Consider the following 12,836-nt stretch of genomic DNA (forward strand, 5'->3'; position numbering starts at 1 on the left):
ACAAGACAATTGTTTATTAAACGGTTTGGTTCCCTTTTTCTTAGTTTCCATATAAAAGGATTACAATACAGAGTTTTACTATGTATGTAGTTATTTTATATTGAAATACAGTAGAATCCCCCCACATTGCATATACTTTCATGCAATGTTAGACATTATTCTAACACTGCATAATTCTTATGGCCAGTTGCCTGTTTAGATAATTGCATTTATATAATCTGCAAGTAATATTTATCACAAACTGTATGCAATATGGGAGCTTTGAGTACATTAATTTCCTTTATGTACAAATATAAAATCTATGTTAATAAAGTCTTTTCTGTATTTAATCTGCATATGAAATGATTACGCAAAAAAATTGCATAAATAGAAATTAAACTGGATTTCTATAATTTATCTCCTTAAACAAATATCTCTTTTATCTGTGATGTATTATTTCCTTAAGTATTTAAAATCACTGGAGTTTAGAATTAATTAGTTCCAACCTATACAGACAAAAAGGTTCTGGAAAAAGTATATATTAGCATAAAGATCTCGTGCATATGAACATTTGGCTTGAAATTAATACATATAATATACGAATTTTTCCAAGACCTTTCTAAAATACAATTAATAATGTACATGTCATACATTCATTATGATATATCTCTCCATTCTACATATTTTTTATAAGTCAAATATATAAAAACTTATTTCGTTAAATTCCACCTGGCATTTCAAAAAGTAATAACTTTGGTAAAGGAACTGTAAATAAATACGTATTTTTACTGACTATAATAAAATCAAATAAATGTACATTGAGTCCAATCAATGACATCGACAATTAATCCAATGGGGCAACATTCTGCAAATTGGAATTAGAATACTTCTATTCACACACACACACACACATACACGTCTCTCCTTTACCTTGAAGACTTTTATTCTTATAGACAAAAAAAAGATTTATATCTACTAATTTTTTAATAGAAACCCCAAATAAAGACAGTCTTATGAGCATTTCGTAATTTACTCTTTGTATACAAAAAATCTTGAATAGAAGAGAAATCGGTAAGCTGCGACGCTCAAGACACACACATACACTACCTGAAATCTGACTTAGTAAAATCGTTTTCTACTATTTTCTTGATGCTTTTGGTAAAACATAATGGCCATGACAACACAAGCTATTAAAAAGAGCGCACCAACTAACATCAGTAGGAAAAGTTTTATTCCACTCATACTCGATTGCTTCGGATCTTCTATGCGTTCTGAAACAAGAGATTTCTATTAGAATACTAAATTTATACACATGTACAATAACAATTTATTTTTATCTGCATACCTCTTGGTGCGTCATAGAATGCTGCTGATGGCACAATTTGTGATCTGTCTTCTTGATCCTTAGGCTGTAAATTGACATATATTTTTAAGTATCGCTAATTTGTTTATTACTCTAATGAAATAGTTCACATCTTTATTTGCTAACGAGATATGTGCTTTACATGTATAATATCAAATATTTAATATAATAGAAGCATAGAAAAAGAATAAATTTAGTTTTTACTTACATCATCTGGTAAGTCTAATTCAAACAAACGAATTGACAATATATCATGATTGTCAGACAGATCACCCGTGGTAGCAGAAATTCCAATGTAATATCCTGTTGGAAGCTTGACTTGATTCACTTGAAAGCATTGCTTCCATGCTGCTTTGTTGGAGAGATCCGTGGAAACTTCATTACAATAAGAAAAAAAAAACGTTATAAGAAACATAGAGTTATGTGTGAGTATATGCGTGTAATTCTGGTTGGTAAATAAGTACATATATGTATGCGTGTATACATACATTTGCAATTCAAGAAAGAGACAATTATGAAGCTGGCACAAAAAAGCAGAAAAAATACAATTCACGTAACGTGCCAGGACAAAGTACAAATGATGAATAAGAAGTGTAAGAAAAGATAGAATTTAACAAACGATATATTATGACACACGCTATAGTATAAAAGACACAATGTGTTTAAATGTTTAATTATCTTTACGTACCAGTTAGGACATCTCTTTCGTATCTTATAGCTAAGTGTGTATCATGTTCTAAGTTCCTGAACTTTGCTTCACAACCTGCGAGTTGCGTATGAGTGCCGTCACGATCGTGATCGTAATGCAGAGATCCATTGTTGACCATTGCTGAGATGTAAGGATGCTGATGCTGTCACAAATAATAATATTCAAGTATCAAAAGAAGATACGGAAAAATAAAGACATAAATATGAGAATCTTAAGTTTTGGATGATTGAAAACAATCAAAGTTACGTAACCTTAATCGACTACTCAAACTATAGTCAGATTTTATAAGAATGCATTATTAACGTACATTATGTTGGCCATTATGATTGCTGTATGTGTCAAGTATCACTGCTAATCCTTGGAAATAGTCCTGACTCCCAAATACCGGACCTGACTTCATTCTTTCCTTGGCATACCAAATGACAAAACCATCTCCAAATAATTCCTTTCCCTTTCCATGTACTTTGAATTGAATTTGCAGTTCCCAATTTCGTATATGGCACGGCTATAAACACAAGTTTAAAAATCTTAATTAGTAGACAATACATATATATTATATAGTTTTCACATTAAAAAGTTATATGTCGAAAACATGTACAAATATAAGTAGAATACTTACCACAGAATTCCATAAGGCACCTTGTTTACTTTGTAAATCAGGTGTTAACCTGATATAATTATTGGTTACCATTGTGCTTCCCATGAAGTCCCAGTAAGGTATCGTCATACTTGTGCCTATTATAATAAACATATCTTTATAAATAAACTAAAGCATTTACATCGTAAATATATAGAACAGTACGAATTATAAATATATGAAAAGAATGATAAATACACATCAAATATAAATTCAGGAATAAAATAACATGTTTATTATAACGCGAATGTATAAAAGATGATGATAGATTTGATAAATATTTAATAGCCATTATCATAAATAATTAATTTACAGTCTACTTAATATATACAAGATAAAAATATATTAGAAACTCATTGCATGTTAAAACTTTCGCCGATATCATGCTATATACATCACTAATCTCTCTCTTTGAATATTTTTAATATCATATCACAAAAAATTCTTTAAATTATCAATTTATCAATCTTTAAGGGGTCTGTGATTTGGAAAAAAAAATAGAAATCGCGTTCTTTTAAAAAGTGACTCTTTGATCTATACATATTTAATCTTGCGACACAGCTATGAAACATGTAGGTACTTATCTCTTTTTTCATTAACGCTACAATCTATGAAAAATTAATTCTCTGCATTAATTAGCCTTAGTTAGTCACCTCGTAACGTCAAACTAAGACCGTGGTCAAACCTATAGTGGACTGACTCACGGATTGCGATTAGATGATAAATGAATTAGCAAATCCTGGTGCGCGACAGGATTCCCAGAGGGAATATATAAATTAAAAGATTAGACTTCACGCATTTTTTTTTAAGAAAAAAAATGTAGGTATTTTTTTTTATTAACGCTGCTATCTTTAGAAAGTAATAAATTCTCCGCATTAATTAGTCGCCTCATAACCTCAAACTTCTGGTGGACTGGTTCGCGGATCGCGATTAGATAATAAATGAACCAGCAAATCCTCCCGCGCGCGCTGGCGCGCAACAGGATTCCCAGAGAGGATCCATAATTTAAAAAAATTGAGTTCACGCGTTTCTTTTGAGAAAAAAAATCGACTCTTTGTTCCACGTATATTTACTGATCTCGCGAATGTTGAAACAGCTGCGAAAGACGTAGGTGTCTTCGTCATTAACGTCGTTATCTGTGAAAAGTAATAAATTCTCCGCATTAATTAGTCGCCTCGTAACCTCAAACTCCTGGCGAGCTGGCTCGGAAATTACGGATTAGATAATAAATGAACAAGAAAATCCTGGAGGGTCCCGACGCGACGGGACTTTCGCGAGATCTCGGGAGGCGCGATAAGGGAAGGAAACGAAATCGGCGCACCTTGATACGGCCTGATCAGAGAGTGTTCTCGCTTCATGTAGTCCTGCGTGTTCCATTCCGTAGCGAGGGACTCCAGGACGCCGGCGAGTAGAAACAGCCACGAAATCGCGCTCATGTTGACTGCTGACTCCCGATCGTTCGTTTCGACTACAAACACGTGGGTGGAAGAGTCACAGCGCGCACGGCCGAAGTAGAAACGGACAGCACCACCAGAATAAAGGCCATTCACGATTCACGCGCTCGCCGAGCTAACCAACGTCGTCTCCGACCCCGACCCCGACCCCCCGAGATCCGAGCGTCGCCGAGCGATTCGATTCGCGCCCAACGCGACACTCGACAATCGATACTTAATGTCGATTATCGTCGTGGCCGGTGGTCGCGAAAATTCACGCCGAGTTGACCGTCTTCGATCAGTAGCTCGTCGGTGGCAGAACGCGTCATATCTCGGCTCGCGTTCAAATCGTTGAAATCGTTTGGCGAATCCGGAAACTCCAGGATCGAGTACCATTTCACGGGGAAAGAAAGAGAAGCTGAGAAGAAGAGTTTCACGGGAATCGAAAGTGAATCTCGCGCGCGAGAAAACGTCGGGAGTGTCTCGCGAAGTAACTTTTCGTCTTGACTAATTGAAGCGCCGTTATATCGCGATTCTGGCGATTGCCCGAGAATAATCACACATATGTATAGGTATGTACATACGTGCATATATATTCTATAATTGGTCGCATTTATAACGACTATTCTATTATTTTGGATACACGTCGGATCTTAATTCTACATTATATGCGTAAAATTATTGCGGCTTGCGGCTTCGCCGCCCGGCCGTTTCGATTCAATCGATTTTTCTTATTCGAGGATCGCCACTTTGCCCGTTCGATAGTTTCAATATGGCGGTCGGTTGCGAAAACGCGCTCACAGTGCTAACACGTAGGTATCGCGTTCGAATCGCACTGATGGCTCCTGCGACTTACCGTTCGCGGAAGTGAATCTCACGTGAAACTGATCGCGTACGTCGCGTGTATAATCGCGTTATCGCGATTTCGGCATCGACAGTGAACGATCCAAAAGTTATCTCCATCTCTCCATCACTCCAGGAGCAAGGATGCACCGTCGTCGTGAGGTACGTATATTGATATCTTTTAATATCTAAATAGCGACGGATAAACGGACGGATGGTAACGTTACGTTACGTTTCGATTCGCGTGCGAAATTAATGTAGAAACTCAATCTTTACGGTTCTTCGCCGTCTGTATTCGCCGAAAAGACGTCGGTCGCGCAAGCCTCTCGAAGTGAGTTTTTCGCGAGACCGTTGGTCTTATAACAGATTTCAGACGTGTGTTTCATCGTCCGAACGTATCTCGCGGCTATACATTCTGATTTTCCGTGCATCGATTATGTTTTGATGTCTACGTTGCAGGCATTAAGACCTTTTTATTGATTAAGAGTCTGCAGGTACCAGACAAATCAAATCCAGATGATACATAGAATTGAGAATTTTATCATTATTCAACAAGCATTCAAAGTAATATATACATATTAAAAACTTGTCTAAAAAATTCAAAAATTAACGATATTCTCCAGTATCGATATACATATTTCAATCAATATATCGAAATACCATATTTCGATCAAATACGCCGAAATATCGATATTTTACGCTCCTCCATACATCCCTAGCTTCAATTCGTACGCGAGCGCGCGAAAGCGACGACAACGCCACCGCAAATGCCGCCATCGCCGCTCCATGGCCGCCGCGTTTGCACCCGGGATTGTGTCATTGTGTGATTTCGCCGGACGCACACGAGGAAACGATGAGGGCTTGCCGGTCGTGTATGTATGTACACATGTATGCGCCGCACACACGCGCGGTCGGTCGCTCCTAGTTCACGTTCACACGGGTTCACGGTCAGTTCGAGTCAATTCCGTTCCGTGCACGATTCCCTCGATCGAGTCGTCGCCCGTAACCCGACATACTCCGAAACTCCGCGGGTCGCCTAAAACCATCGTCGAGAGACGCGATCCCGGTCGTCTCGTGCGAATTTTTTTTTAAAGCGTCTATGAGAGAGCGGCCGGCCGCTGACGCGCATCCGCGCCTGCGCACGTGCTCGCATCCATCGTGCCCTCTCGTTGTGCGTCGTCGTGCAATCGGTCGGCGGTTGTATGTTGTATGGCGTCCTGCGTAGTACGTACGTGCGCTTGAACTCGACGGAGCCGTTCGTCCCGCTCTCCCGGCTCTCGTGCACGAGATACCGGCGCCCGCATTCGTACGGCGAGGTCCACGTCGCGAGTAATCGGCCGCGACGAGCGTAAGAAAGGGCGATTATTAATATTTGAGCGGAGGAGGAGGCGAGAGGCGGCGAGAGCTAGCGGAAGAAAGAGAGAGAGAGAGAGATCGAGCGAGAGGGAGGGAGAGAGAGAGAGAGAGAGCGTGTGTATGCGTGTGTGAGAGAGTGCGAGTGGAGTAATAGTAGAAGCAAGATCTTAATTTGCCGTATACGCTGTAAGTGGGGGACCTCACGCGGGCTTGTTGCGTTTGCACGCAAGTAAGGATCGGCAAAGACAGAAAGAAAAGAAAAAAAAGGGCGTGTGGAGATTAATCGGGCACAACTAATAGGCACGCCGCTAATCGCAGTCGTGGCCATGGGTAAGACGCCAAAGAAGGCGGCCCCTGGGGGCGATGAGAGGAATTTGTACGTTCGGAGGCTCAAGGCAACGACCGCGCCGTCGAGAGCTTCTGAATCTAGCTTGCCCGAGAGACAGCGCGAGTCCGAGATTTCGAACAGGTTTGTAGAAACAATCAGCAAAAACAGCGAATCGCAAGTTCCGCCAGAGTTTCTCAGTCCGCGCGGGATGTACGTACGCTTGTTTCTCTCTCGAGTCTTGCCCTCCGGTCAACTCTCCCTGGGCCATCCTGGAGTGGAGTTGGCCTTGGATTTAGTTGTAAACTGTTTGCGCACGTTGGCATTTCGATGCAACGCCTGGAACTTGTTGGTTGCTTGCCGCTGTAGTTTACAGGGTGTCGGAGCTTTGTGTTCTGTAACTGTTTGCTAATGAATTGGGAGACTGGGGGCTATCGAGATCACATCTCGTAGCGTTTCTTAAATATATCTCTGCGATAATCTGTAATCGTATCATGTAAGTGTCACAGAATTTTGAAATGAAGAATTAATTTGGCTGGTAATCCAGATATCAACTTTAAAGTGAGAGTCGAGTCGAGTCATTTTAAGACATTTTGAGATTAAATAGATTGATGAACAAGACACCAATGTGTTTTTCAGGTTTCTTATTTTACAAAGAGAATATTATGACGATGCATGTAAGAAACAAAAAGATATTTTCATTTTTAGACATGAGAAACTTTGGTTTATCTTCTTTACTTTTGAATTTGTTCCTCTCATCACCTCCAGAATTTCTTGCTCAAAGGCCATTTGCAATATGGCTTATCTCTTCATTGATTGTGAATATCTTATTTTTGTTTTAGGCCAAAACTGACTGGAATACAGAAAAAAATACCGTCTGGACCAGGAAAGAATTTTAAGGTATAGACTTTTAATTTCTCTTAATTTCTTATTTTATTATGATATATTTCAAAATTGTTATCTGAAACAATACATGTATATAATATGATTATTTTGATTGTAATATAAAAATATTAAATAATTATTTAGAGATTATGTTATAACATATTCATGATTAACATATTCAATGATTGAAATTTATTACGTTTTATGTATTTAATGTGTTGTGCTTTATCTGTTTGGACAATATTAAGTATTAATTTCTTAAAACAACACTGATACTCTACTAAGAACCTTTATTAAATTTACTATTAAGATAATGTTATCTTTTAGGGCTGATATCACAGTCTCCAATTAACGTGATCCTCCGATTAAACTCACTCTGCATCTCTTTCTAACTGTCCCCCTAGAAAGAGACGAAGAGTGAGTTTAATCAGATGATCACGTTAATCGGAGACTGTGATATCGACCCATAAAAGATTAGGTATGGGCTTATCACACAGTTCGAATTTATAACGATACTATTTTATGTATTATAATGGTTTGATATTGCTTGTGTGTAATATGTTTACAGGTCGGTTTTTTTATTTTCTTAGCTAAATCAAATATTTCATAAATGTTGTATGTTATCAGCTATTAACAATTTTATATATCTGTGCCTCCTTACATTTTATAATTTATATATAGAGAAAGAAATGGAAAGAAAGGAAGAGACAGTAAGAAAGTTAATTGAAAAATCTAATTTTATGTAACATAAAAATATTTTATCTGTATTAATTTATTTACTGATATTTAGTAACAATTTGATTCTTACTTGCTAATTTTATGAGAAAAATTTTCGCTTATATACATATATATTTACATATATTTTTAGATTTAATAAAATTAAAATTGTAGAAAAATATGCATAAATATTATGCATAAATAAGAATATTAATTAAATATAATTCACAAAATAATTGTAAATTTATTGAAACGCACAAATAGCTCATGCTAATGATAAGTCTATGACTTTCAATTATTTGTTAAGTTCTTTTTGCATTGCCTCTTGGGTTTTTGCAATGTGGAAATAATGTATGTTATAGAGCAAACTTCGTCCTCCAGCAAAAGTTGAACATCAAGCAATAAAGCAATTAAAAGTACTAATGAAAAATCCAGAAACCAAAAGTGCGGAGATGCAGCCGGGATCGGAAGAAGCTGAAGTCAAGTTGAATGTTTCAATTCACAAAGAAAATGTTACAGAAGAGAACAGTAACAACAAAACTATTGAAGCTGAGAAATCTACTGTGAGCAAAGAATATATTGATCATTCCTCCGAACAGATGTCAAGCGAACTTCAAACTTCTACGAAAACTAACCAGGAAGTAATATTTGTGGAGAGCAAAACTGTTTCCCAAGAAAAACAAGAAAAAGAGGAAGTCTTATTAGAAAATGTTAATGCTGAAACCAAAGAAGTGGAAGAGCAAGATGCGAATGATATTAAATTAACATATGAAATTGATCAAAGTTTGGTAAACAATGGAGAAGAAAAATTAGACGACAAACCAAAGGACAATGATAAGGGAGAAGAATTGCCTCCGGTACAGGAGGAGATGAAGAACGGTATAAATGAAAAAGAAGAGATGCGAAGCGAAGCTCAAACCAATAATGAGAGCTACTCAGTCGACATTGTTGAATCCACAACGTCGGAAGTATCCGAAATGTCGGAATCCGTTACACAGAGCGACACTCAGAATGATAAAGAAAAGATCGATGACGCTGCAAATGATGCATCATTCATTTCTTACGATTCATCTATAATGCTAAAAGATGTACAAATCAGACTCAACGATTGTCTGAAAGATAATTCGAAGCTCTATGACGTAAGCAATTCGGAAGGCATGCCGAGTCAACATTTAAGAGACCTGTCATTTGGAAAGACGCTGAGAAACATCTCGGGAAGACATTCCATCGGTAGACTGCGTCACGTTACTTTCCGTGAGAGAAGGATATCACCGAATAGTTCTCTTTTCGTGAATACATCGACTATGTCTATGCCGCAGGATGAAGGAACAGAAGCTAAAGTCTTACATTATGGTAGCGGTTTACTATCCGACAGTTTCTCTACGAATGGTAGCCCATTGGACAGAAAACGTAAAATTGAAACAGAAAATTGGAGCTCGGTAAAAAAGCAGAAAACGGATGGAGAGGGTAGTTTACTAAGTACATCTATAAATCTGTTGAAAGGTTTGCGCATACCTAGCATGCAGGTGTCCACGCCGAAAGCCACACCTTATAATTTCGACTCTACCAAGTTAGACATTAGCGGGATAAAGAATGATGACAATAAAATGACGGCTGAACCAACTGAGAGTACAAAAAAATGGTGTGTTATCATGTAAACTATCATGGACAGTCAATGTGTCATTATACAGAAAAAAAGGAAAATTTTTATATTTTCGAGAAAAGTACCAAAAAATACACAACTAGAAGCATTGATTTTACCTTTTGCTAGTAAATAGTTTCTTTTCTAATTAATTAATTAAAAATAACTGTATCCTCATTTTATTGTTTTTAAAATTTTCTTGAACAGGGGTTGTATTTCTTCTCTAACTTTCGGAAAGTTTTTTCGAAATTTTAAAATATAATATAGCTACATTTTCAACAATTAAATTAGAAGAATTCAATGCTATTTCCACCGTGTAAATTGCTAAAATTGTTGTAGTGCATAATTTTTCTATATCAATTTTGGGATAAAGTTATTTAGAAAGGAAAGAATAAATTATATAGTGAAGAGTACAATTTTATTAACTTTTGACATGACTATTTTACAAATAAAGACTTGATTCTATGAAATGTACCAACATTTAATGCGGTATAATATAGAATATGATAAAACCCACATGTACAGAAATGTAATGTGTTTAATTTTAGTATATGTTTCCGACCTATGATTTATGATTTATAATTATCTTTAATGTTTTAGATAGATCATGATAAATAGCTTTTACTCCTATAAATAAAAAAGATTCCGTAACGTAGCGTCATATTAATCTAACAGAATGCTTATTTGGGAATAATTTCTTGAATATTGTTTTATGCATATGTTATCTCATCGATATTATCGTTAGAAAATTCATATTTCATATCCGACGCTTATTCATACGATGTAATACTCATATGTAATATTAGAAAGATATCTCTCCGTGTTTAATTCTTAATAACGAAATATAATATTTATATTTCTAATTTGTAATTCGTTGAATTTGACAAGGTGATTAAAAATATATTATGTCCACCACAAATTGAGTTATCACGAACAAATTTTTGCAAGTTAATTATAATACGAAATTATATATATATATTTTCTAGCAAATTGTTACTACCAGATAAGTTGCAACGTTACTATTGCATTTATAATAGCAGCGTTTTATGACCTACTCTATGTAATGAAATATTGTTGATTATTATAAACAATCCATAACACATATAAAAGAAGATTCAATAATTACATATTATATAATATTAAGTATATAATTTTTTATCGATACAAATTATTTCTATATGTTTTTAATAAGAACGTGATAATTATTCATGCAACTTATTCGGAATATTTATCGAAAAATATTAACATCTAAAAGTCGACAACTGTAAAAATCGAAGATATAAGATATAAATGCGAAATTGTACGTTATTATACAGTGTATCTCAAGAGCAAAACAAGAAATGACAAAGAGAAAATGTATATCTTTGAAAAAAAATTTTATTTTGCATACAATCTTATTTGTCAAACTCTTGCATTCAAGACCTTTCATTTGCCATAGATTTAAATATATTCTGATGTTATCCATTAAGGATGATATTACGTTGCCTTTATATTAAATCTTTGTTGGGATATATACAAAGCATATATATGTATTGAGCTAGAAATATTACTTCGACCTTCCATCATATAATAAATGAGGATTAGAGACGATCAAATAATTCGACCAAAGCGATTTCCAGTGTCAGTCGATCTATTCGTTTAGGTCTGTCGAGGATAGTTATTAATTTTTAAAATTGTACATTATACCATTTCGAGAAAAGTGGTTTATATATTACAATATTGGCTAATTTTCTTATTAATACAAAAAATGTAATTTAAATCAATAATTATTCAGGGCTAAACGAATAATCGTTAGGACATACTTTTATACTTCGATCAGTAGAAACGTTAGAGACATACCTAAGAGTGTACATAGGATGAGATTTATAATAAACTCTCGAAACTACAAGCTTGTTCATTGATTATTTCACCGAGCAACTCCACAAATCTTTATCTCTGCGTTAACAAGAATAAATCTTGGATTTTAAATACGAGATTATCGTGTATTCTTACTTAATAATATGTCAGATAATCATGTTATGTTTACTATACTGCTGAATTTACATTATTAACTTCGATTGTATATGTTTCCAGTATGTTTTTATATCTTTGCAGTGTATTTCTTATAAACGCTATTAAAAAATGTAGGACGGATACGCAGAAAACTTTTGCCGATGTTGCCGACGAAAACATATCGAAGGCACCTGTTTTCGCAATAAAAACGCAAGAGAGTAGTATAGAGTCTCGAGAGATTTAAACGGGTAAAGAAACAATCTCGTATCTTTTTCTTTTAGTTCTTTAGTTTTTCTTCTTCAATCACATTCCAAAAATACGTTAAATCAACAACTCCGAGAAAAGATGTACTTTTCGTCGGACGGATGTCCTAGTTAAATTGATATCATTAATTCAGAGGCGTTGCAAATTGTTAATCACGTTTTATAATTCACATATTTAAATGACGTTTATTCGCTTCAAATCTTAATCGTCATTCTTATTTTAAAATCGCCTAATTGGACATATAACATGGTTATTTATTAGATATATGAGATTATTGTTTTGTGAAAAAAATTGTTTTATTTTTTAAAAGAATGTAATGGATGTGTTGAGTTAACATCTGAAATTATATATTAGAAATGTTATTTTATATCATTGATAATAATTATAATGTGAAGACACATTGAATTAAAAATTATAATTTACTATATAATATATTTACATGTTAATTTTATCGATAAGAACGTAAAAATTGTTTGACGATATAGATATATTAATGTCGAACGAAATTGGAACAGTTAAATTCTTAAAGCACATAATTCTCAGTCTCATCGTCTCAGTCATATGGTATATTTCGGTGGTGTATGTATATTAAGACTTCCTCTTTAGACGAAATTGCGCCAATTATGCTTAAATTTGACTCGTTAGAATTTCTGCCTTGATCAGTCTTCGTAATTAATATCGCCCTTTTCTC

At 35.2% G+C, this 12,836-nt stretch overlaps 3 protein-coding genes across 6 annotated transcripts; 1 reads left to right on the top strand and 2 right to left on the bottom strand.

Moving 5' to 3' along the window:
* On the bottom strand, positions 1 to 4,124 carry LOC112466872 (vesicular integral-membrane protein VIP36-like). Its single transcript, XM_025035214.1, has 7 exons — positions 4,010 to 4,124; positions 2,671 to 2,786; positions 2,359 to 2,556; positions 2,031 to 2,193; positions 1,551 to 1,717; positions 1,325 to 1,388; positions 1 to 1,250 (listed from the first exon to the last, which is right to left on the bottom strand). Exons 1-7 carry the CDS (start codon positions 4,122 to 4,124, stop codon positions 1,099 to 1,101), a joined length of 975 nt encoding a protein of 324 aa, XP_024890982.1. The 3' UTR covers positions 1 to 1,098.
* Positions 4,125 to 4,130: 6 nt separating this feature from the next.
* On the bottom strand, positions 4,131 to 5,120 carry LOC112466874. The gene is made up of 2 exons (XM_025035215.1): positions 4,978 to 5,120; positions 4,131 to 4,539 (listed from the first exon to the last, which is right to left on the bottom strand). Exons 1-2 carry the CDS (start codon positions 5,082 to 5,084, stop codon positions 4,242 to 4,244), a joined length of 405 nt encoding a protein of 134 aa, XP_024890983.1. The 5' UTR covers positions 5,085 to 5,120; the 3' UTR covers positions 4,131 to 4,241.
* A 615-nt stretch (positions 5,121 to 5,735) lies between these two features.
* On the top strand, positions 5,736 to 11,777 carry LOC112466871. Of its 4 annotated transcripts, none has more exons than XM_025035213.1 (4): positions 5,736 to 5,836; positions 6,621 to 6,650; positions 7,488 to 7,545; positions 8,610 to 11,777. In XM_025035213.1, exons 1-4 carry the CDS (start codon positions 5,751 to 5,753, stop codon positions 9,903 to 9,905), a joined length of 1,470 nt encoding a protein of 489 aa, XP_024890981.1. In that variant the 5' UTR covers positions 5,736 to 5,750; the 3' UTR covers positions 9,906 to 11,777. The 4 variants fall into 4 exon arrangements, with proteins under 4 accessions (XP_024890981.1, XP_024890978.1, XP_024890979.1 ...); XM_025035210.1 differs by having other exon boundaries at positions 5,803 to 5,836; positions 6,621 to 6,789; XM_025035211.1 differs by lacking the exon at positions 5,736 to 5,836 and adding an exon at positions 6,175 to 6,312 and having other exon boundaries at positions 6,512 to 6,789.
* Positions 11,778 to 12,836: the final 1,059 nt, after the last annotated feature.

This window comes from Temnothorax curvispinosus, unplaced genomic scaffold (assembly GCF_003070985.1).
Source record: "Temnothorax curvispinosus isolate PA1 unplaced genomic scaffold, ASM307098v1 QBEX01016635.1, whole genome shotgun sequence".
NCBI lineage: Eukaryota > Metazoa > Arthropoda > Insecta > Hymenoptera > Formicidae > Temnothorax > Temnothorax curvispinosus.

What these genes read in the sequence shown, in the direction of transcription:
- LOC112466872 (XM_025035214.1), bottom strand. Translation starts at nt 4,124, where the DNA reads ATGAGCGCGATTTCGTGGCTGTTTCTACTCGCCGGCGTCCTGGAGTCC. An exon ending in ATCATAATGGCCAACATAAT is followed by an intron (nt 2,194 to 2,358) that starts GTACGTTAATAA and finishes TATTTGTGACAG; the next exon opens with CATCAGCATCCTTACATCTC. An exon ending in AATTAGACTTACCAGATGAT is followed by an intron (nt 1,389 to 1,550) that starts GTAAGTAAAAAC and finishes GTCAATTTACAG; the next exon opens with CCTAAGGATCAAGAAGACAG.
- LOC112466874 (XM_025035215.1), bottom strand. Translation starts at nt 5,084, where the DNA reads ATGGAGATAACTTTTGGATCGTTCACTGTCGATGCCGAAATCGCGATA. An exon ending in GAGATTCACTTCCGCGAACG is followed by an intron (nt 4,540 to 4,977) that starts GTAAGTCGCAGG and finishes TCTTCTTCTCAG; the next exon opens with CTTCTCTTTCTTTCCCCGTG.
- LOC112466871 (XM_025035210.1), top strand. An exon ending in GAGTCCGAGATTTCGAACAG is followed by an intron (nt 6,790 to 7,487) that starts GTTTGTAGAAAC and finishes TTTTTGTTTTAG; the next exon opens with GCCAAAACTGACTGGAATAC. An exon ending in GACCAGGAAAGAATTTTAAG is followed by an intron (nt 7,546 to 8,609) that starts GTATAGACTTTT and finishes TGTATGTTATAG; the next exon opens with AGCAAACTTCGTCCTCCAGC.